The 22,019-nt window shown below is 46.9% G+C and overlaps 11 protein-coding genes across 11 annotated transcripts; 5 read left to right on the top strand and 6 right to left on the bottom strand.

The window, feature by feature from the left end:
- Positions 1–110: 110 nt before the first annotated feature.
- On the bottom strand, positions 111–1,702 carry GGS22DRAFT_169203 (uncharacterized protein). Its single transcript, XM_047962281.1, has 4 exons — positions 1,681–1,702; positions 1,570–1,622; positions 759–1,501; positions 111–673 (listed from the first exon to the last, which is right to left on the bottom strand). Exons 3-4 carry the CDS (start codon positions 1,242–1,244, stop codon positions 488–490), a joined length of 672 nt encoding a protein of 223 aa, XP_047816819.1. The 5' UTR covers positions 1,245–1,501; positions 1,570–1,622; positions 1,681–1,702; the 3' UTR covers positions 111–487.
- Positions 1,703–2,370: 668 nt separating this feature from the next.
- Positions 2,371–3,612, top strand: GGS22DRAFT_180992 (alpha/beta-hydrolase; the record flags this gene model as incomplete). Its single annotated transcript, XM_047963826.1, has 2 exons — positions 2,371–3,269; positions 3,348–3,612. 2 exons carry the CDS (start codon positions 2,371–2,373, stop codon positions 3,610–3,612), a joined length of 1,164 nt encoding a protein of 387 aa, XP_047816818.1.
- A 325-nt stretch (positions 3,613–3,937) lies between these two features.
- On the bottom strand, positions 3,938–5,255 carry GGS22DRAFT_43041 (uncharacterized protein). Its single transcript, XM_047967073.1, has 3 exons — positions 4,640–5,255; positions 4,304–4,465; positions 3,938–4,248 (listed from the first exon to the last, which is right to left on the bottom strand). Exons 1-3 carry the CDS (start codon positions 5,005–5,007, stop codon positions 4,194–4,196), a joined length of 585 nt encoding a protein of 194 aa, XP_047816817.1. The 5' UTR covers positions 5,008–5,255; the 3' UTR covers positions 3,938–4,193.
- A 286-nt stretch (positions 5,256–5,541) lies between these two features.
- Positions 5,542–6,806, bottom strand: GGS22DRAFT_169199 (uncharacterized protein). Its single transcript, XM_047962280.1, has one exon. It carries the CDS (start codon positions 6,663–6,665, stop codon positions 5,637–5,639), a length of 1,029 nt encoding a protein of 342 aa, XP_047816816.1. The 5' UTR covers positions 6,666–6,806; the 3' UTR covers positions 5,542–5,636.
- A 405-nt stretch (positions 6,807–7,211) lies between these two features.
- Positions 7,212–8,528, top strand: GGS22DRAFT_180991 (anthranilate phosphoribosyltransferase; the record flags this gene model as incomplete). The annotated part of the gene is made up of 2 exons (XM_047963825.1): positions 7,212–7,529; positions 7,623–8,528. 2 exons carry the CDS (start codon positions 7,212–7,214, stop codon positions 8,526–8,528), a joined length of 1,224 nt encoding a protein of 407 aa, XP_047816815.1.
- A 919-nt stretch (positions 8,529–9,447) lies between these two features.
- On the bottom strand, positions 9,448–11,835 carry GGS22DRAFT_180990 (tRNA ligase; the record flags this gene model as incomplete). Its single annotated transcript, XM_047963824.1, has 1 exon — positions 9,448–11,835. One exon carries the CDS (start codon positions 11,833–11,835, stop codon positions 9,448–9,450), a length of 2,388 nt encoding a protein of 795 aa, XP_047816814.1.
- Positions 11,836–12,465: 630 nt separating this feature from the next.
- GGS22DRAFT_43007 (ankyrin repeat-containing protein) lies at positions 12,466–13,649 on the top strand. The gene has a single exon (XM_047967072.1). It carries the CDS (start codon positions 12,722–12,724, stop codon positions 13,373–13,375), a length of 654 nt encoding a protein of 217 aa, XP_047816813.1. The 5' UTR covers positions 12,466–12,721; the 3' UTR covers positions 13,376–13,649.
- GGS22DRAFT_190955 (ribonuclease P 40kDa subunit) lies at positions 13,424–14,803 on the bottom strand (the record flags this gene model as incomplete). Its single annotated transcript, XM_047965059.1, has 6 exons — positions 13,424–13,920; positions 13,978–14,103; positions 14,157–14,258; positions 14,334–14,396; positions 14,458–14,608; positions 14,669–14,803. 6 exons carry the CDS (start codon positions 14,801–14,803, stop codon positions 13,424–13,426), a joined length of 1,074 nt encoding a protein of 357 aa, XP_047816812.1.
- A 343-nt stretch (positions 14,804–15,146) lies between these two features.
- GGS22DRAFT_42998 (tRNA guanosine-2'-O-methyltransferase TRM11) lies at positions 15,147–16,982 on the top strand. The gene is made up of 4 exons (XM_047967071.1): positions 15,147–15,403; positions 15,475–16,319; positions 16,366–16,571; positions 16,622–16,982. The coding sequence occupies exons 1-4, from the start codon at positions 15,290–15,292 to the stop codon at positions 16,777–16,779; spliced, it is 1,323 nt and encodes a 440-aa protein (XP_047816811.1). The 5' UTR covers positions 15,147–15,289; the 3' UTR covers positions 16,780–16,982.
- Positions 16,983–18,361: 1,379 nt separating this feature from the next.
- GGS22DRAFT_169189 (vacuolar import and degradation protein-domain-containing protein) lies at positions 18,362–20,763 on the top strand. Its single transcript, XM_047962279.1, has 5 exons — positions 18,362–18,702; positions 18,829–19,465; positions 19,530–19,680; positions 19,793–20,150; positions 20,333–20,763. The coding sequence occupies exons 2-5, from the start codon at positions 18,944–18,946 to the stop codon at positions 20,397–20,399; spliced, it is 1,098 nt and encodes a 365-aa protein (XP_047816810.1). The 5' UTR covers positions 18,362–18,702; positions 18,829–18,943; the 3' UTR covers positions 20,400–20,763.
- On the bottom strand, positions 20,764–21,799 carry GGS22DRAFT_169187 (Mago nashi protein). Its single transcript, XM_047962278.1, has 5 exons — positions 21,515–21,799; positions 21,414–21,451; positions 21,254–21,349; positions 21,006–21,157; positions 20,764–20,924 (listed from the first exon to the last, which is right to left on the bottom strand). The coding sequence occupies exons 1-5, from the start codon at positions 21,550–21,552 to the stop codon at positions 20,781–20,783; spliced, it is 468 nt and encodes a 155-aa protein (XP_047816809.1). The 5' UTR covers positions 21,553–21,799; the 3' UTR covers positions 20,764–20,780.
- Between the last annotated feature and the right edge of the window lie 220 nt (positions 21,800–22,019).

Genomic DNA, 22,019 nt, shown 5'->3' with positions numbered 1-22,019 from the left:
AGGTGAATGAAATGTTACGATGCTTAATAGTAGCATACATTAATGGAATGCATCACGGATTGACACGTAGCTGATGGCAGCTATGGGGCCAATTCAAGTTAGGCGTTTATTCTCACTTGTGATACGATACCAATATGAATAGGTACCTAGTAGGTAGGTAGATATCGTACAGCGTGCAAAAGCCGTTCTGCATAACATTCAATCGCTGAGAGATCCACCAAACGATTTCTGCTTCATAGAGATGCTCGTGGGTGGGTCTAGCGTAACCTCAACAACAGTGCAGTTTTCCACTCCAACATGGGTATCGTAAAGTCAATACGTGGCTGGTCGGTTGGTCTTCAACTCAGCCCATATCCCATCCTTACAACAATTGAGACGGCAAGGCTGCTTTCTGTCGATCGGTGTTTTGCTTAGCGCGCATGCAACGCCATAAGTTATAATGTCCTCGTCGGCGGCGGTTAAAATCTATCTCCAACTATTGAATTGATCACATAGCATTAGTCCTAAGTTCCCTCTTTTCGTCCTTCAAGGGCAGCTGGACCAACTGCGGTTGCTGCATTCGATGTTCAGAATGCTCAGACGATATATCAACGACCATCGTATTTTTCGCCTCTCTACATCCGAGTATTTCCACACAAGCGCCAGCAAAGAGCGAAAAATGTACAATACTATGGTTAGAATTAGAAGCCGGATGAAAATATCCTTCCATGCGTAGGTACCTAGGTATGAAGGAAAGGGTATCTGAAGACTCACATCAGAAGGCCTAGAAATGCTATAACAGCCTCTATGGAGTGGATATAGTACTCGCTATAATACCCATGTCCAGGATCTCTTCCATAATAATCATAGTTTTCTGGGTAAGGATCGAAGTCGTTGAAGGAAACGGCGAATGCTAAGATGCAGGCTGTTAACCCTACCCCGATACCAAAACCTAACCAGAGAAGGAGGTGCACAGCCACGTGGGCACCGGGGTGGATATCCCGATGATTCTTTCCTCCCGTATATGCCGTAACAACCTCGATCCCGGACCAAAGCAGAGCCGCACCTGCTTGCGGGGCGGTCCAAACAACGACATAACTCCCAACGGCAGGATCGGCGGCAAGTGCAATCGAAATACCTAATACAATTGCGCAGAACGCCGTTGATAGCGATATCAAAATAACCCTGGTCATGGGCCATATCCCATTGAAGGGATGAACTCGCGTCTGACTGGATAGAGGCTGTGGTCGGACCAAATTCGACATTGTTCCTATTCAAGTTGCCTCCTTTGGCAGCTGCGATATAAGTTCTTGTTGAACTACTGAATAAGCTACTAGGTGCCTAAGCATACATCTAGTCATTCTGGATCTGTGGTAATAAATACTAATATTCGAAGGAAATGCCTAGCTCTAGTGTCGATTTCATGATGATAAATCACTTTTCCAAGATTTAGCTCTCGCCCCTCATGAATAGATGATCCTTGTCAAAACTAGATTGTTTACCTATGCAGGTATCTACCTAGGTAGGTTACGCAATCGACGCCTATCTCTGTCCCTTTTTCGGATGGACGTGTTACCAAGAATAGCATAGTCTATTGCGCTATGGACGCCTCCTCGGATTTTAACCTGAGTCCCGACCGCTAGGTACCTCCCTCCTAGAAACCGGCTGAGTTGATATTTTAACTAATAACTACCTACCTAGGTACCTACTTAGATTATTAGAGACTTTGACTCCCGATGTTATCGTAACTGGTGAGTACCGAGAACAGCTATCCAATCGTGATAAGCAAGTGATGTATTCTAATCGTGAATCCGGAGAAATAAAATGACTGCGGACTATAAATGGAGCTGAAGTTGTGCTTCGGATCAGTTACGACGTTCACCTACCCATATAGGAATATACCTAATGTAATGTTTCATTCGCTTCGAACCAAGTCCTGGGAGCTTTGTTGAGAAAGCCAACTAACCATTCAGATGAGTTGCTTTTTTTAATCAATCCTAGGTACCTACCTAGGGCTACGTATTGTGCATAGATCTTCAGAAATATCTTCCCATACGATAGTCCTCCTAGCATAGTAGATAGGTAGGTAGGTAGGTACATGTCTGACGGAATGGATGTCCGGCCCCAATTGGGTCCGAACCGGGTAGATTCTACAGCAAGTATATCTAGCTAACTTCCCCCCAAAGTCAACATAGAGCCTTAATCTAGGTAGCTTTCGGACCCCAAGATGGGTCAGTTCTCCGGCCTTTTATATACCTCTATAATTACCTAGGCTTTTAGGTTATGTCAAAATTTCGAGATCTTACTTACCTACCTAATACGTTAACCTACTCTTCATCTTACCTAATAGATACTAGTCATATATAGGTAATTCTCATTTTCTCGGGTCCTATGGATTTTACTCCGTGGGGAAATCCCAGCAAGGAGTGGCAGTCCTTCGCGGCGGCCAACTCTGTAATGCTGGGAATCTCAGAAGACCACCTGCCTCCCCTGATGCAGCAAGCAAATACAAATAAGACGCGTACGACGATGTCAAAACATCTCTTCCAGAGCACTGGCCTGAACAAGCTCGTCGCGACCCAGGACCACGTCGTTCCTACTCGTGACGGACAATCAATCACCGTGCGCAGCTACCGGCCGGTATTGCTGGGGTCTAAGCCACTACCTGGCTACGTGTATCATCACGGCGGAGGGTTTATCTTTGGCGCATTAGACACGGAGCTCTTCAACTGCTCGTGGCTCGCTCACTCACTATCTATGACCGTCGTGCATGTCTGCTACCGGCACACGCCGCAGGTTCAAGGGCTAACGCCATGGCACGATGCTCTCGACGGCTTCGAATGGGTGGCCACGCACACGGAAATTCTAGGAATTGATGCATCCCGTATCGTCGTAGGCGGGATATCAGCTGGAGCTTCACTAACAGCTCAGGTGGTACAGTCCGAACTACGTCGGGCTCGCGAGACCGGTGCCCCCAACCGAGTCAAGGGGCAGGTTTTGGGCATCCCAAGTTTACTTCACTGGAAGGCGTTTCCCTACCACCTCTTCGCCGGCAAGGAGAGGACGTCTATGGTGCAGTGCAAAGACGCCCCTATCCTTAATTTTAAGCGATTGAATTTATTCAGCGCCCTTCTAGGCGACGAGATCGACCCCTCTCATCCAACATGGAGCCCAGGACTTGCTGATGAGGAGGATCTGAAAGGTATGCCACCAGCGGCATTTCTTGTTGCGGGCTTGGACCCGCTACGGGATGAGGGCCTGTTGTATGCTACGAAGTTGAAAAACGCTGGGTACGAAACCGCTCCTATCTTTCACCCGAATAGAGTTCGTGACACTTTTGTGGCTAATAATGATATATCCCGTTTCAGTGTTCGTACAAATGTTCACATATTCCCTGGCCTTCCTCACGTTTTCTATGCGTTTGTGCAACTGCCATCTCACAAACGCTGGAATGAAGCTATGCTCGGCTGTCTACGTTGGGCGGCGGCCGATGAAGATGGATGGATCATCGAGAGCCCTCCCGTGATGCCTTCTTTCATGGAGCGTGCTCCGGCTGCCACTAGTTCAACGGACACGGTTATTGTAGGTGCTTCCAAGTCGAACACTGAAGTAAATGCTGGAACTACCCTTTAAGCGACAACAGCTCTCCCTAGGAGTCTCATATATTATCTACGTACCTAATATTCCTATGTACCTAGTTTAATATGTGATTGCCCGGGTGCGACCCCTTCCATCTAGTTTTTGAAATGCCTAGGTTCTTGCCTACTTGAGAGTATAATAACATGTCATTGATTTATTATTGTACTAGGTAGGTAATATTCACTATAGGTATCTATGATTTATGGGTAGATACCTAGGTAGGTAGGTACCTACCTATGATCACTACAAAGTTGAACTTGGTGGTCCTTCTATTCATCATCGTTGGATGATTTAGGAGTGGTTTACTAGATAGGTAGTAAAGGTATTTCTTTTCAATGACCATAAACGGTCTGCACGACTGCCATTTTATTAAAGCTTACAGCTATAATAACTATAGAACCATAGCATTTAATGCTCCATGGAATTCAGGCGTCAACAAATGACATTAGTTGATGTCAACACAGAAACCAACTTGGGTATATGTACAACAATAGCGGTAGCCGATATGATACAGCGAAATGCAGACTCAGCCCGAATCCTCTAAGATGGATATAAAACCAGGCCACCGGTGGGCTTTACTCGTCATCTAGTATTCGACTTGCAATGTGACCGAAAAGAGGTACTTCGAATCTGTCTAGTGTAAACATATATCACTCCTAGAAAAAGGGTTGACTAGACTCCTTACCTATCTAGGGTATCCGCATCCCTATACGCACGCAAAGCCAACCAACCCATCAATCCCAAATCGGCAATAAATATGACCCAGCTGAGGAATGTTGACCATGAGAAGATCAGATGTACGATGAAGATGACGGTGAATAAGAGACTAGACTGCCACGCGTGGAATCTGGGCGACGTGTTAGTAATTATAGATAGGGGATAAATGAGCTTTGATAGCCGCTATTGATGTGAATGATGAGATATAACCAATCCTAGCCAAAGTTCTTTAGGGTGATCTCAACAAAGCTGCCCCTTTTCTTATAATGGCCCAATACTCCGAGGATACAGAAGGGAAACCTACCTCACGAAATCGCTCTTCCGCTCTAGAATCAAGAGTATGATAGCGCCTAAGGGTGGTAGTGCTAGATATGCCAAACAGGCCTCATAATCTAACCGTATTCCTAGGCTCGTGTCGAACTCGCTCACGTATGCTCCACCCTCCGGGACATAACCACCTGCCGCAGCTCCGGGAAGTGTAGGTTGCCAAGTTCGCTGAGGCTGGGGATGTTGTAGCGGTGGCGGAGACGCGAAGCCTCTCTGTTGCTGGTTCGAAGGAGAATACGGTCGTCGGTTGTCTAGGGAGGCGCGCGGTGATGCCACGTTCGATCGAGGAGGAGAGAAAGGTCTATTGTTCTCGGGCGGGGAGGATTGATATGGAGCAAAGTCCATTTTGGGATAGCCGCCAGGCAAGGCAAGGCAAGTCTAAATGATGGCAAGAAGGGAGGTTGGCTTGGATTGGAATGGAAGAAGAACGGGATGACGTTGCGTCGGTTATATTTAGATTATTTAGAATTTAGAATTCCCATCGTAGCTACCTACCCAAGTAGTACCGAAACCTTGAAATGCGATTGCGACTTGCAGCTAATTACCTACAGTACCTACGCTGCTACCTGGTACGCACCTACCTAAGCTCTAGGCACCTAGGTACCAAGCACCTGCTACGAGATTGGATGGTAGGACAGGGGTACGCGAACGTTGGCGTCATGCAGCAGAAACGTGTAAATGCATATGCATATCTGTATTCTATGCATTTATTAAGTTCTTACGGTGTAGTTTACTTCGGTTGCCGACAGGTTCTGGATAAACGAACTATGGTGTCTCATACATAACTTGTAAGAGTCCACCTAGATACCTACTAGATAGATATTTGGAGGTAAGTAATGGTACTAAGGAATGACGTGGGTGGTCATGTAAGGTGGGCTTTTTTTTGGTTAGAAGAATGGATTTACCACATACGCTGGTTTTTTTATTTTATATATGTCCGACATGATATACAAACATGACGCGTATCATACACTCTATGGGCTCTTCTCTGCCTCTTCCTCTTTCTTAACCCCACCGCTTTCCTCTTCAAGCTGTGTCCTCCTACCCTCCAGCGTGAGCCACAAACTCTTGCTATGTCCCTCCAACGCTGTCGTAAGACCCAGACCAGCGCTCTGCAGCATGGACACGAGCTGCGCCCTCAGGCCGCCCATACCACCTTCAATACCACCAACCCATCTAATTCCGTCATTATCAAACACCCTGCCTTCGACTCTCCCACCCACGAGGATCAGCTTCTGCAACCCGCTCTGTGCTATGGGCTCGTAGTACCCAGGATTCTTCTTGCGCATCGGCGCAGGGAATGCCGTGGCAGAGGGCGCAAGGATCGAGAGTGCGGCAGCGAGATGCGCCGGTGATACTGCTGGAAAGGTCAGGGCAGCAACGGGCCCGATCAACAGAGGGCTGATCTGGCCGTACGCCGAGTTCTCGTTAATTGGGGCCTGGGAAATGGTCTCGTAGGCCATTGTAGATAAATCATGTGTATAGGCATTAGATGTATCTAAGTGTTTTTCGGCGTGGTAGAATTCGACGATCTTGAGGGCGGTGGCGAAGATGCGCGTCCGTATGACTTGTAGATGGATGCTTTCCGAAATATCCACGGGTACTCCGCCGTCAGGCCCGACAGCTGGTGCGGGCGCCTTACTAAGGGCAGCTTGCAGTTCTCGTCTGACTGCAGACCATTCCACGAAAGTAAGGTTGTTATGCTGGAAGAACAAGACTAGAGGTGTCGAGCGCAGCAGTGCTGTGTATGTTCTGAGGAGCTGGGATTTCCGTGTATCGGGTGGTCGTGCGCTTGGTGGCTGTGTTGGCGGGACATAGTTGTCGGGTAGTCTTAGTGCCGCAAGTGGTACGGATGATGCGCTAGCATAATATCTCGAGGGAGTCTTTGAGGTCTGAGATAATATAGCTGCTGGTCTTTGAGAACTTCCAGTCGTCGCGGTCGTCGTTCTTTGGAGTGCCTGACTAATACTACTCCGCGTCGAGCAATTGATTCGAGGCGGCATCTTCAGCGGCAGAGAGAAGAGCCCGTAAGCTTATCACCTCTCCTATTACCTCGCTAGCCGTTGTATCGATGTCGTAGGGGTTTGAATCGGACCGGGCTTTATTCTAGTCTTATAAATTTAATATCATAAAAGCTTCAAAAGTTAATTCGTTCATTTGATTTTCCAAGGTGCTATGGCCCGTGCACGATAGCCCCATATATATTGAACGATACGTACCTAGTACTGTGTACTAGATATCTCTTTCCATGGCTGCAGTCAGATCTGCCAATCGTCACCGCTTTAATGGAAATAAGGGTCGTTTGCAGCCGGGATTCCCCTCCATCCCGTTATCCGATAGCGGGGCATCTGTAAGTCATCTCTTAGTGGGTATTTACGTACATCCACTATACCTACCTGCCTACTAGATATCTTAACAATCTTGAACCTACCATTAAATCATAAAGAGGACTATTACCTATAAGCTCGAACTTCCTTGATTGGGCCTATATATTACGAATAGGCCATCTAATAACTCTCCTACGCTTGAAATTAACTAAAGTAAACACGATGGTAGACCAAGGCCAACAAGCCTTTGTGGACATCCGGCCACTCCTCCATCGCCTCTGGCCCGATCCCGCCAAGGAAAACGTAACAGCTAAGGAAATTGCCGACGCCCTCTCCCTCATCTTTGTCAACAAGCTCAGCCCCGTACAAACCGGGTCGCTACTCACGGCTCTGCACTTCACCGGCTTGGACCGACGCCCCGATGTCCTCGCCGAGGCCTCAGCTGCGATGCGCTCTCACGCAGCGGGTATCGACCTCACCAGTCTCGAATCTGTTATTGCGAGGCGTCGGAGGCCCGAGGGTAAGTATAACGGTGGGCTGGTAAGTTTCATCTCTTAAACGTTGAGGGGTTAAATGTATATCTATACGTTAGCTAGTCAGCAACGCCAGTAGTAACACAACACTCCTATATAGTGCGACATAGTTGGTACAGGCGGAGACTCCCATAACACGTTCAACATATCCACCACCTCCTCTATCCTCGCTTCCTCCTTACTTTTGCTCGCTAAGCACGGCAACCGCGCCTCGACCTCCAAATCCGGGTCCGCGGACCTTCTCATGAACATGCAACCCAAACCTGCACAGTTAAACCGCATCAATCCCTCCACCATCTCCACCGTCTACGGCGCGAGCAACTATGCCTTCCTCTTCGCCCCCGTCTTCCACCCGGGAATGCGCCACGTAGCACCCGTACGCAAAGAGATCGGCTGGCGCACAATCTTCAACCTCCTTGGGCCTCTCAGCAACCCGCTCTCCTCCGCCATCGAAGCGCGTATGCTCGGCGTCGCGCGCGACGACCTAGGCCCCGTCTTCGCAGAAGCGCTACGGCTCTCCGGGGCTAAGAAAGGGTTAGTCGTATGCGGCAAGGAGCAGCTAGACGAGGTATCCTGCGCAGGCCCGACATTATGCTGGCAGCTCGTTGAGCACGCGAACGGGAACGTCGACGTTGAGCACTTCACACTGGAGCCAGCGGACTTCGGCCTAGCCGCGCATCCGCTGGACACCGTGTCCCCCGGCAAAGAACCCCACGAGAATGCGGAGATCCTGCGGAAGCTGCTGCAAAACGAGCTCCCCCGCGACGACCCGATCCTCGAGTTTGTGCTTATGAACACTGCCGCGTTCCTGGTCGTCGCAGGCGTGTGCGATGCTGATGAGAGTAGCATGGGACCGGGGGACGACGGCAAGATTGTAAAGGAGGCCGGGCCCGGAGGCGGGAGATGGAAGGAAGGTGTGAGGAGGGCAAGATGGACGGTGGAGAGCGGGGAGGCTTGGAGGCAGTGGAGTGCCTTTGCGGAGGTTACCAATAGCCTGCCTGCCTGAGCGGCGTTGGTTTCCATTGCTCATCTACCTACCTAGGAACTTTTCGTTATTGACGTGTAAAAAAAAATTTTGTGAGAAGGGGATAAGCAGTTTTTGTCGCCTCTTGTTGAGTTGAGATACCAGGGAAACAAAGATGATGCTATACAAAACGGGAAAAGAAGGGATAGAAGGAAGACAAGGAAAACTGGGGTCTAAAATGGGAAATATCATATTCTTTAACGTCTACCTTCTCAGGTATCTAGGTTCTACACATGGATGTCATACGCATATGACTAAGTATCTCTGGATTTCAAACAGCACATCTCCTAGTCTACCTAGGTACTATGCCAATTTAGGGTGACGAAGTTCAGGATCGGAATAGAATAATAGAATAGGTACCTAGGTATGTATGTGATAGGAACTGTTTCCTATTTGTACGGCTTATGTGGACTATCATTTAATTCTCTAATACACTAGAGGTATGGAATAGCTTCAGATAGTCTCAATCCATATCTAGTATTTGCAATGAACATGGCTATACCTATACAGACATAGCAATGGCCTACTGCTGGACTCCTTCTCGCCATTCCAGTATTGATTGGGCGTGTTCTTCACTTAACGCTCTCCCTCCACTTCGTTCACCTTGGCTTCTTTCTCTTTGGCCCATGTCCCCTTGCTCTCCGTTCTCTCGGCTTCTGTCTTCCATTCCGTCTGGTCCTTGATCTCCTCTGTATCCGCTGCCTTTGCTTTTGCCTCTGCCATCCTTACCACCCCTACCTCCACCACCTCCACCTTCACCTCTGTCTCTGCCTCTACTTCTACCTCTTCCTCTACCACTTTCTCTCTCTCTTCCACACAATCCTCCTCTCCCGCCACGGTTACCGCGAGAGGCACTTTCGCCGTGTTCAGGCACCAATGACGGCTTTGGCTGGTCGGCTTCCTATCTCGACAGCACGCCGCGTACGCTACCCTTAACCACGGGTTGGCCCTCGATTAATCTCTCGCCGATACCTGTACTGTCTCCACTGCCGTTCTGCAGCCATTTTGCAAGCAAGTCGTTACTTTCCTTAGGCTTAACACCATCATCCCGTGTTCCGATTGTGATGTGTGGCACCTTGTTAACGCAAGTCCATTTCTGTTCCTCGTCGAGGATTCGCACGACCACTGCCATGATGCGCTGGTCATATACGACACGCTCTAGTTGGACGTCGCATTCACCAATCTTTCCATCTTGGTCCTGGTTCTTAGCTTCTAATGCCGTATACCGTTGCCATAGTTCTGGGTGCTCCTTCGTTGAGGCACGGTGCATTAGTGTCACATGGAAGAGCGGCTGGATGCGTCGCGTTTGCTGTAATTGCTTATAGAATCGCTGGGTTTGGGGGTCGGTTCCCTTAAACGCGGCTTCAAGGGCAACGTTAATGTCCTTGGCGGGGACAGAGATCGACATGTATTCCAGTGCTTTCTTCTTGGGGGCCTGCGGTTCTTGATTCTTAGATTGCTGATTCTGCTTCTTATCCCGTCCTTTATTCCGGTCGGGGATATTGTGCCTCAGATCAGGTTTATAATTCTCGATTGCAGCCTTGACGGCCTCGTCGATATCTTCACCGCTGGGGATGTTGGTGACCAATGACGGATACTTCTGGTGTAATTCCCTGATCACCGTCTCCACATTAACACGGCTATCTAGAATAGGGTCTAGATCGATGACTAGATCGAAGCCGTTATCTGGATCACTCTCTGGGTCGCAATGCTGGAATCTGTGGATGAAATTATCCATAATCCCAATCACCTTGGCCTTGTCCGAAGCGGCTTGGATAGTTTGATGATTATCTCCTCGTTTCAATACGCGTTCTCTAGTTACTCTCTTAATCTCATCGATATTGCCATGGGTAAAATTTAGAGCCACTAGCCGTGCATCCTTATGCTGTAAGTGGATGTCCTTGATGATCTGGGCTCGTTCCCGACGTTCCGAGTTGTTCCTATCTGAGATGACGACAGGGTGTTCCAGTAAAAGCTTCTTAACAGCTGTGACCATCTGGGCAGGGCGCTGCTTGCCCTGTATATTGTCATTCTGGATTATGCCCCAGTCGAAAAGATGCGTCAGGGCGATGCCAACTGTAGTCTTGCCACAGCCAATGGTGGCAATAGGAACAAGTACAACATCTCGGGAAACGGATCCCGATTCGTTATTTCCAAAGTCGTTCTCGACATTAGCCGCATCCGAACCCTTCATGTTCTTGTATGTTAGGAAATCATCCCGGAGGGCGATGATGCCGTGATTCTGGTTATAGGCCTTTGCCATTTTAGAGTCTGCAGCAAGTCTCTTACGCGCGTACGATAAGTACTCTTCGGTAATCTTAACGTGCTTCTTGAATTTGGCGGGTTTGCCGGCGATCAAAGCCTTGGTGCATTCTCGCCATTGTCGATACAACAAGTACGGCTCTTCAAATTTATACTTGAAAAACCAGTCGTTGTAAGGTTCTTGCTCTGGGTTGACGGACATTTTGCAGCGAATAACAAATCCCTCGACGTCTCGACCTTCGTGGGCTCCTGACTCTGCAACACTCTCCAGGAAAGTCTTGACAGCGTCGACATTATCGTATACTTGAAGCCCAACCTTGCGGAAGCCCCACTCGTCGGCGAACTGTTGGACATGATTACTAGAGTAGGTCATGAACTCAGGTACGTTGACGTTGATACCGTGGAGATAGAGACCGGCTTTTTCTGGGCCGTAAGCCAGGATGTGCTCTTCGAAAGAATCGTCGCAAAGCTCGGCTACGGCGGTCACGTTTCTTCTTCTCAATTCCCGGGAAAGCTCTTCCCTAGTCTTGCCAATAGTAGCTAGTTGCTTGTCAACCCATCTCTCACCAGCACTGGCGTGGCTGACCTCGTTATCACTACGGTCTCCGGTAGAGTGTTTGCTGCATACGAGAAGGGACTCATCTTCAAGGCCACTGATGAATATAATGCAACCGTTCTCCTTCAGAGTCAGTTCGTATGGGCCTTTGGTCTTGTTTTGTATGTTCTGCCATTCGGTCTCCCGGACCTCTCCAGTATTGAAGAATTTGTCATAACCTCTCGCGACAATCGAGTGATGACCACTACGGTTCCTTGTTGTGAATAGACCTCGGGCATAAGTAGGCAAATTTCGTTTCTTGTAATCCCAATCGTTGAAACGCCAAGAATCTACAGTGATACTGTCTGATCCCTTGATCTCGTAAGTGGTCTTCCTGGCCTTAACACCTCTGCCAGCCTTGTTTCCTAGGTCTCGGACAAGATTTGCTACCTCCTGGGATTCTTGTTCGCGGTATGGTATTCCGGACTCCATGATTGTGTAATTCCTATGTTGAGGGATAAATGAAGATTTTATTTGGCGAATAGCTGCAAACTGAGTCCACTGTGGGACATCAGAGAGAGTTGTTTGTTGTACCTTGTGGCGTCCTAGATATAGCGAAGTCCGGGGTAAATTGATGAAAGGGAGAACAAGTCGTCGTTTGACAGTGCTGAACGATTGGTGAACCCTGTGGCAAGAATATCTCATTTACTAGGTAGGTACCAGGAAATTACGGTTCCACCTGTGCCTGCAGTATCTGAGGAAGTATCGAAATATCAACAATACCTAATAGTAAGAAAATACCAAGTATTTTATATGGCAGAAACAAGTTGTGACCTTTTAGAGTATTGGGACGAGTTAGGTAAGCCAAGTTTTAGCAGGTGAGGAGGCTGTGTTTGGATGTCCCCGATCTATCGGCATGAGTCACCTGAAGCTTGGTTGTTATGGTCAGTATAGATTCAGGATGATTGGATGATCACTGATTGTTGGTGGTAAAAGATCAGAAGATGTTCAAGGTTTGTACTGTGTTCTTGGTAAGATCTCACAGTTCCAAAGTTTCAAAATATTTCAAGTTAGGTACCTACATACCTAGGCAAGTGCCAAGTATGTAGGTGCCTACCCGATACAGCCAATAGTGGACCGTTCCTGATCGATTTTGGGGTGCTACAGAGCAAACTAGAGGGGCAATGCACTAGAACTGGAAGGCGGTCAGCAATAAATTTAGGGTACTGCCGCGGGGCAGTTACCTAGCGAGGGGCAGTGGACGATGCGTCATACCGAACTAGAACAGTTGAACTCCACCAATCTCCATTTGCGTATCTAAAATTTGATTTCTATACCATCGATTCTTTGTTCCTTTTACAATTTGTTACAAATCCCCATGGCTGCCAATCCCTTCCTCCTAGCTGCTGATAATAGTCCGGCTTTATTACCCCTCCTTCGAGAGAACCCAGCATTAGCTTCGGAGCAAGATAATCACGGCTACTCTTTAGTCCATGCAGCAGCAAGCTACAACCACCTCGATCTTCTCCGTGCCCTAATTCGCGAATTCAACGTTGATGTTAATCTACGTGACGAGGATGAAGAAACCGCGCTCTTCGTCGTCGAAACTGTCGATGCTGCTCGAGTCTTAGTTGAAGAGCTAGGTGCTGATATCGCAATCATCGGTTCTGATGGATATACGGCGCGCCAGAAGATAGCCGGAGAGGATGACTTTCCGGAGGTCGCTGAGTACCTACAGAGCAAGGAGGCCACTAGCGACAACACCCAAGTCCACAATCTCACAAATGGAATCAACGGCCATACGGATGGTCCACCACCTCTACCCGAGGGAATACACATCACCAGCACCGTTGCACCCGCTGAGGAGGAACATATCGAAGTTGATTCTGAACTGAGAAGGAGAATAGAACAATTAGCTGGGCGGGATGACTTCAATTCCGAATCTGGACAGGCAGAGCTGAGACGTTTAATCCAAGATGCCGTCGCAGATCAGAGCTGGGCCAGCCGCAACGTCCGGCCGAGGCAAGATTAGTTTAAATTGATTCGCTAGGTTGATGTGTTAGGTATTGGAATATGGTTCTCAATCGTGCTTCTTGATATCCCATAGGAAGTACTCTCCTGACGAGTTAGGTGGTCTTAGAATAGTACAATCTGCACTATCTCCAACGATACCCTTTGGGAACGATGTTACGCTCATCGCAAACCATGATTTTGATGGCAGAGCAAGGATCACGTCCACCAAGGTTTGTTGACACCACTGTGGTGGTATGAACCCTTGCCAACTGACTCGACATAGCTTCTCGTTCCGAACATCTTCCATGTCGCCGGGAACAGCATAACACGACAAATAAGGGTCTATCTTATCGTCTACATCCACTCGTGGGCTACCGAGCCGAACTAGTGACAGCCACTCATATATCTCGGTGACGAATTCCTCCAGATCCATCCTGTTTTGACTAGAAATGATGGCTGGCGGGGGTTTTAATGGCGGGACTTTCATAGAAAGACATTCAGAGATCATAGGGTTTGACGTATACTTTGTAGGATAGTACTGTGAGAGGGGATCTGGGACAGGCGCTGTTTAAATACAGCTGTTAGCGGGCGAATTAGCATAGTGTGGTAAATATACCTTACTCTTAGAGAGTTCGTGGAAAAGCCACGTGAGAGGCCTATTTAGCACATTTTTACATGCATATATTAGTCTATCGAAGCCCTTTTTCCCGTGGAGCATCGAAGGATCTCGGAGATCGAATTGAACAACTACAAGAATTAATTAGTAGTAATAGCAGCCGCTTTGAAACGAGTTCGCTTACTCCATCGGGGCTTAGATCCACGTTTACCCTTTACTCCATGTGGTTTACCAACAAGCCCAGCTCTTTCATACGCCTCTTTATCGAGGTACATTGTGAGTATACCTATTATGATAAAAAAATTGTTAGCTATAAAACTCCGATAGCTTACCCCTCGCCCATCAAGTACTTTACACTCACCTTCTTTTAAGGAAAATACATTATCAGAATCAACCCTTCCTTCTGAGAGCATCATGATATTTCCTGTTAAAGATATGGTTAAATTCCCGGAATAGAGGATGTGAGAGCAATTGGGTCGAATTACCTATCTTGACATACTCAGTGAAAAAGTCCCCCTCTAAGACTTGTCCAAGCCTCATGATAACTTTGTAAAACACAGGTGGTCCCCTACTAGGATCTCCGGTTATTTTATCTTTGACAACTTGCAATAGCTCTTCTGGGAGAACTAAATCGATCTAGGTTATATTAGCGTGGTGTATACATAGGTAGATAGACGATGAATGAACCTTATGTACAAAGTCCTGCGCGAGGAGTGCGCTCCACGGTTTCCCTTTTCCCGGAAGCTGTCCAGGTTGAAGATGGCTCGTTACGCCATAGGTGACGAAACATTTTGAAGACTGGTAGACGCTTGGCGTCGCAAAAGAGAACATTTTCTCTAATAAACAACAGTCTCAGGAACTTAGAGCGCTCTCGCGTGCGAATAGTAATTTTAATGTTTTACATGAATATTGTGGTAGTAGAGAGAAGTGATCAAGATATTGGATGTTGAAATTGAAAAGTGAGCTCTGAAGTTACACTAATACTAACGCTCGAGTATGCGATTAGACACTTGCAAAATTTTTGTGGTATCTTATTATGCTGTATTACTGGGTAGAATTCCGGATCAAGATGAATTTATTGCACTAAAGGAGCACTTATGGATATAAGCAACATCTCCATATCGGGCTTCTCCAGCAAACTCTATTCACATTTACTAAAGTTTACTTACCTACTAAAAAGTCCAACATGACCATCCAAGCTACAACTACCAAAATTATTCATGGATCCCAGATGGAGCGACTTATAGATTTAAAAATAACAGGATCATTTACATCGTCTTGTGCATTTATCAAGAGGTTTATGGCGCATAATTCGTGATGAAGTACCTCATTCGTTTTTCTCAGTCTCACGAGACTTTTCGGCTGGCAGAGATACAGTCACTTGCTGTTGTCAACAACATTAACTTAGAGGTTTTATCTTATAGCGAAGAGGTAATGGACCATATCCCGTTATACTACAATCTTATACCTAATCTTACCTACCTACTCATCATGTTCTCTAGTCGCCGTTCTGTATAGTCCAGCTGCCATCGGAAGATGCTGCCAAAGCTCTTCTAGAACGCTCTGTCTTAGCGCAAAGCATCCATGAGCACTGGGGCTCCGCCGAGACGTATGACGAACTCCATGCTATTGTCAAAAGTGACACTTCTCATCTATGGGCTCAATATAAAGAGGTCTCATTTAAAATCAATATAGATGCCTACCAAGGTTCTCGCTCGGAGAAGCGAAAAATAGATCTCATTAATTCATTCGCATATCTCGGTTTCGATGGTCTCATCCTTCTTAAAAACCCGGCTCAAAAGTTCACCATCTTCGAAGAATGGGAGTTCGATTCTGTACCACGCAACTTACCCAATCCCTTAAAAGTATATTTTGGCCGTCTCGTGGGTCACAGTGTACGGGAATTGATCAAAACTTATGATCTTAAGAAGCGAGGATATATCAGCACGACCTCTATGGATGCCGAACTTGCATTGGTCACGGCTAATATCGCTTTGGCTGCGCCCGGAAAGATCTTCTACGATCCATTTGTGGGTACTGGTAGTTTCCCGATCGCATGTGCGCATTTCGGCGCTCTTGGTTGGGGAAGTGATATCGACGGCCGTAGCGTCAGGGGTGAAGGAGGGAAGAGGAGTCTAAAGGGCAACTTTAAGCAGTATGGATTAGAAAACTTGCTAGGAGATGTCTTTGTTAGCGATCTGACAAATAGTCCCGTGCGGAAAGCGAGGATACTTGACGGCATCGTCTGCGACCCACCCTACGGCGTAAGAGAAGGATTGAAGGTTCTCGGATGTAGAGACCCGGAGAAAGATGCCTGGCTCATTGAAAAGGGGAAGCAGTCTTACAGGTACGATACACCCCCGAAGAAAATTTTGAGGTGCTAACAGAATTAGAAATGCATCATTCGTGCCCCCCAAGAAACCATACAGCTTTACGGCTATGTTAGATGACATATTGAACTTTGCTTCAGATACATTAGTGGATAACGGCCGCCTATCTTTCTGGATGCCAACAGCAAATGATGAAGAACAAGAAATACCTGTGCCTACGCACCCGTGTTTGGGTATTGTAGTCGTCTGTACTCAGGTCTTTAATAGATGTGAGGCTTATATTCACTTATACAGGGGATCAATCTCACAATATCTATAGGGTCGCGAAGATTAATCACTTACAGCCGCCTGCCAGACTCACAAGTTGATTTATCTGCACTTGCGCAGAAGAAGCAGGGGGAGGAAGTGAAGGGCCACACCGCAGACGACCTGAATTCGTTCCGCCGTGCTTATTTCCGGGGCTTCAAAATAGAGTAGCCAAATACAGATGCTGCCATGGGGTGATTAAGTAGAGAATATTGTCGGTCTTACCGCTTCTTATTTGCATACAAAAACACGGATACCCAGGATATCTACGGAGAAAGCTGGGTGCAAGGAGTCAGGGTTGTTAAAAACTGAAATTAAATCAATGGGACCAATATGACAATTTACGCTGGTGTATATAAATGCGCTTTAGACTTATATGACAATTACTCCTCGGGGGTCATTCAAAGTCCAATGCTGCCAAGGTCAAGACGCGCGAAATGTGCTTTTACCAAACCATACCCGTCCGCCGTACCGACTTTATTCAGGCATACCAAGAGCTGAATTCACCCAATGAGTAATCCAGCTTTGATGGTCTAGGCGCGGGTCAACGGAGGAGACAACGTTATCCCATCTCAAGGTTAACGTCAACGGCCCGTCACGGTATCACGCTTGCCTGTTAAGATGGAGGCCTCAAGGTTAACGTTTTTACCTCAGGTAGCTTAGAGGCCTATTAACTCTACGACCGGTGTACGCTGGTAAGGAGACTAATGTATATTCCCCTCTCCATCTCCAAGGTTGACTAACCCACTCTTGGATATATTTTTTCCCTTACCCTTGGCACGCAATGGAGACCTGTGGCAAATCTATTCATTCATTCGACATGGAAATTGAAAAAAAAAATCCAACCACAAATACACCGAGTAATTATTTTGCTGACGTTTATAGAAATAATCCCCGAGGCCGCCCTAAGAGACTTGGCATGAGACGTGACAACTAGCATTGAATACCTATGGAGTAACTTTTTATCAGTAGAGAAGCTGAACTAATATAATATTTGAAGGTGATGATGTCATGTAGTTGTCGGAGCAATTGGGATTGGGCTTTAGTTTCTAGTCTAGTTGTTGCTTTTAGTTTTCTATCAACAAAAACCTCATGACGTACTAACTTTCCTTAACCACCAAGGTATGTACATTGTATGTAAGTAAGTACCACAGGTGTAAGCTTCTTAAGACACGATATTCGGAATGAATGGGTTATGTTGGGATGTATACAACACATGGCACGTATTGTCTAAGACATACATAGGGTTCCGTCCCCATGAGAAGAATCATAAGAATCAACTATTAGCATTCTTGTTGAAACATTTCCGAACGCGAAACTAGTTAAGGTATAAATGATTCATTCATAAGTAGGTACTAGGCGATTAAGTACTAGGTAGGTAAGTAGGTTCCTTTCGCTTCCTTATATATCACCTAGTGCTTGTGATAGTAACTTGCAATACTAAAACCTGGAGTAGTTCAGGCTTTATAACGGCCGTGAAAAGGTGTGACAGGTGCGTAAGCTAGTCGCAATTGATTTTGTAGCGGTCAAGAATCCCTTATTGTCGATCGCTTAGCGATAGGAGCGGCAGGAGTTGGAATTTGAAGTTAGGTAAGTTGAAGTTACTCATTTATAAATTTAATCTTATTATTATTGATTTATACATCTTAATTATCTACCTTTTTATACTTAGTAGGTACTTATCTTATATTGTCGATGCCTTCTCCCCCTCTTTTTTATTTTCTTCTCTCCTTCCAGTTGACATGTGCTTTTACATAAACTAAAACACTCGACATTACCTAGTAAACATTCATTAAATTTATTAACTTAACTAACATTACATAACCTATACAGGCTCTATTAATAGACTCACGGCTCTCCCACGCCCCCCTTGCCCAGAGTGAACCCCCTTGTCGACCAGCCAGAAAGCGTTAAAGTCGTTGGGTCCGTTCTCCACCCCCAGACTTATTGCTAACAATTCCTGCAACAAGTCAAGCCGACTTTCATAAGTTTCGGCGGCTTTAAACCCTTTTACCATTTGAGAGGCCGACTCGACCAAACCTCATCCTCTTTGCTCGACATCACGAGATATTATTCATTTTCTTCTCTCTTTTGGTGCGGGCTGTTTATTACTTTTATTATTCTATTCTTCTTCTTTTTTTAACATTAATTTTATTTTGTACATTTCATCTGAGAGCAGCATCACAAATAAGGGTCGTTCTTGTTTAACCTCACGCGCAGCCATTTATACATCGCGTTTGTTACTCGAGATTAATTCCTGTAATCGAGAGTGAAGGACAAAGGCAGACCATCGTATAATCCTCCATCGCCACATAAATCATAACAGCGCCTCAGCATGCCTACCCCCTCTAATAATCCGCCCCCTGAACTTCCTCCTCGAACGCATAGCTCTTCATGTCCCGATCCCGAAGAAGCAGCTCGAAATAGTTGGCGACCAGACCAAGATGGCCTCGCGATGAATATCGATGGCCAAGAAGTCGATTCATCATCACCCGAACCCGTCAGTGCTCCACCGCCCGCCGCACTCCAGTCCGACATCTCAGATTTGCTTTCCGCCACCGAGTCTCCTAGACCGGACTCGAGGAGCGGAACCGAACCCACTATTCTCTCTTCTGACCGCGCCGATTCGCCATCCGACTCCACGACCGCAACGTACAAGCCGACCGATGCCGATGATGACGCATCGGCTAGGGGCGATATGGAAGCCTTGCCGACTCGGCAGCGACGGAGCGGCGCATACGAACTTGCCTCGTCTATCGGCGCGGACGGTGAAAAGCTAGAATACGGAACGGCGCTCAGTCGCTCCCATGACGATGCCTATGCGCCTTCGATGGGGTTTGATTACTCTAACGTTCGAGTATGTCAATGCGCCCAATGACGATGCATATATAAATGATGAGCATTCACTAACTTCTCACAAGATAATACCTACCTCTCCATCGTCCTTCCTGCGGCCGGGAAGTCGATTCCACGGTACTCAGCAGTCGGAACGACAAGTGTATGATGTACAAGTAGAGATCAAGTATGTCGACTTGCGAGAATCGTTTCTATGCGGTTTTCTTAAGATCCAAGGTTAGTTTGATATCCTCCCCCCAATCCATTTCGCATTCTTTCAATGCGTCGCTTTACGTCGTCCCCTATCGTTCTAAAGTCGGAACAGCCGCTCACACGAGTGGACATTTAGGCCTCACGGAGGACAATCCGACCTTGACGACGTACTTCGAAGGCGAGCTCATCGGCAGCAAGTACGGCTTCATCACGAAGCACGAGAATTGGGGCGCGACAGAAAAGATCGATCTGAACCACTGGGGCAAGTTCTCGGCCTTCCGACAGTACTCTAAGCAAGTACGCAGAGGACCCGTCGCGATTCCGAACTTGGCCCAGCGCGAGAATATCTTCATGCGCTGGAAGGAACACTTCCTCGTCCCCGACCATCGCGTCCGCACTATTAATGGCGCCAGCTTCGAGGGCTTCTATTACATCTGCTTCAACCAAAAAGAGGGCAGTGTTAGTGGTATATATTTCCACTCCAAGAGTGAAAAGTGAGTCTCCCTTTCATATTGTCGATACATTTCGCATCTCTTGCGCCATGTTTGCCTTATTTAATATTCTCTAATGTTTACCTATTTATTTCATCTCGTATCTATCACCTTATTCTTATATTATATTTTATTGCCGTTTTAATTTACCGACAGAGAACATCACTGCTAACGCTACATACTAGATTCCAACAATTAGAACTTAAGCACGTCGAGGATAAAGGCTGTTTTGGCGACATTGAATTTCGATAATTGGCATTCAACCTTTTTCATCTATAGATGAATAATCGACCGACCTTTCGAGGCCGTTTGATAGTAAATAGCACCACTGCTCACTTAGTCGGTAGTAAATAAGAGCAGCAGCATGTCGGGGGACCGTATTAGCTGGCATCTCAAATCCGTAACACAGGAATGAAGATAGCACGGAAAACGAAATCGGGTGAGATGTGGCACAGAAGGGATGCAAGTTTATCCGCCCCTGAATTGGGGACATGATGTTCATGACGAGAATAGTGGCATTTCACGACTTTGCGGCGAGGGGGTATATTACAGTTAGGAGGTCAAGGCCGTACTCCGAGTGTACATAATGATGATCATAAATTTACGCATATGCGCATCTCCCTCCCTGTCCCCTCACGAGATAGGCTTGATCTTGAAATGCAGTGACGTTAAGCTGAAGACGAGTGCCTTCAGGTCCTGCACCAAATAGTAAAATACCCTTAATCCTTCGGGGTCTGCCGACTCGGTCACGTCGATGAGTGACCCGATTTTAGCTGTCTATATTTCATTCCGACAAAGTTAGCGTACGGTGATTTGTAGCAATCGGCAAGTCGACTTGCGCAAGACGGGCAAACATACCTCGAAGGATATATGATCGTTACCCAGCCGAATTTCTAGCTCCTGTCGTCCGTCCTTGTTCTTCTGAGGCCACTTCGCATCGTCTTCTTTCATAATCTCGCTCGTCTTTACGATGCGCTTGATCTCGTCTACCACTAACGAACTCACACACACTACTCTATGTTAGCTATATCGTTCCTTGCCTACATATCCAAGAAGGGTTGGAAGACGGGTAGAGAAAGCAGAGGAAGGGGCACGACGGGACGTACTCTCTTTGCGAATTAAGCTGTCATTTCGGTAGTTCGAGTTGTTGGCATATCGCGCAACGGCGCTTCTTCCGTCACCAACGACTCGAAAGTCGAACTCTGCTCTACTATTAGTTATCCGATTTTGTACGGACAGAGCTGGGCAGGTCGAGTGAGAGCGTACCTAGGAATTCATGGCCGAATCTACCTGAGTGGCCCGAGCTGTAGGTAGCAATGGGTTAGTCCTCGAGATGCTCTATTTGTCAGGTGCCTGACTGGACATACTAGTATCGGATGTAGAAGGTTTCTCCAGACGTAGCCATATTGGCGATGAATTGGGTTGTCGCGGGTGTTTGCTACTTGGATACGAGAGGTGTATCTCGTCTCGCGATTCCCTCTTTGTTTTATTAGCGACAGTGGTGGTTTCTTTTTGGGATATCTCTAAGTTCGGACTCGGTAATTGTTGCGATTCTGTAAATAACGAGGCTTCATTGATTAAAGACTGAACAAGTGAATTGCAGCTGGCAGATCTAAAGTTTTGGTGGGGCGGCGTATCTAGACTGACGTGGGGAACAGGGATGTGAAAGCGGTCAGTGTTTTTAGGTTACCGCATGTTGTACCTCATCCAGAGGTGCAAGCCACAGGCACGGTACAAAGGTACGAAACTTGACAGCCTTAGAACAACCGTGGGCATGTGCGGGTCTACGGATCATTCTAAGATTGGGTGGAGGCGACAGTGGCTAATCTTCGGCAATGAATTATCTAATCTTGCTACGATTATGAGCCAATC

This window comes from Annulohypoxylon maeteangense (assembly GCF_022496945.1).
Source record: "Annulohypoxylon maeteangense strain CBS 123835 unplaced genomic scaffold GGS22scaffold_14, whole genome shotgun sequence".
Taxonomy (NCBI): Eukaryota; Fungi; Ascomycota; class Sordariomycetes; order Xylariales; family Hypoxylaceae; genus Annulohypoxylon; species Annulohypoxylon maeteangense.
The sequence above is the reverse complement of the archived record's forward strand: the minus strand, read 5'-3'. Positions and strand labels throughout refer to the sequence as shown.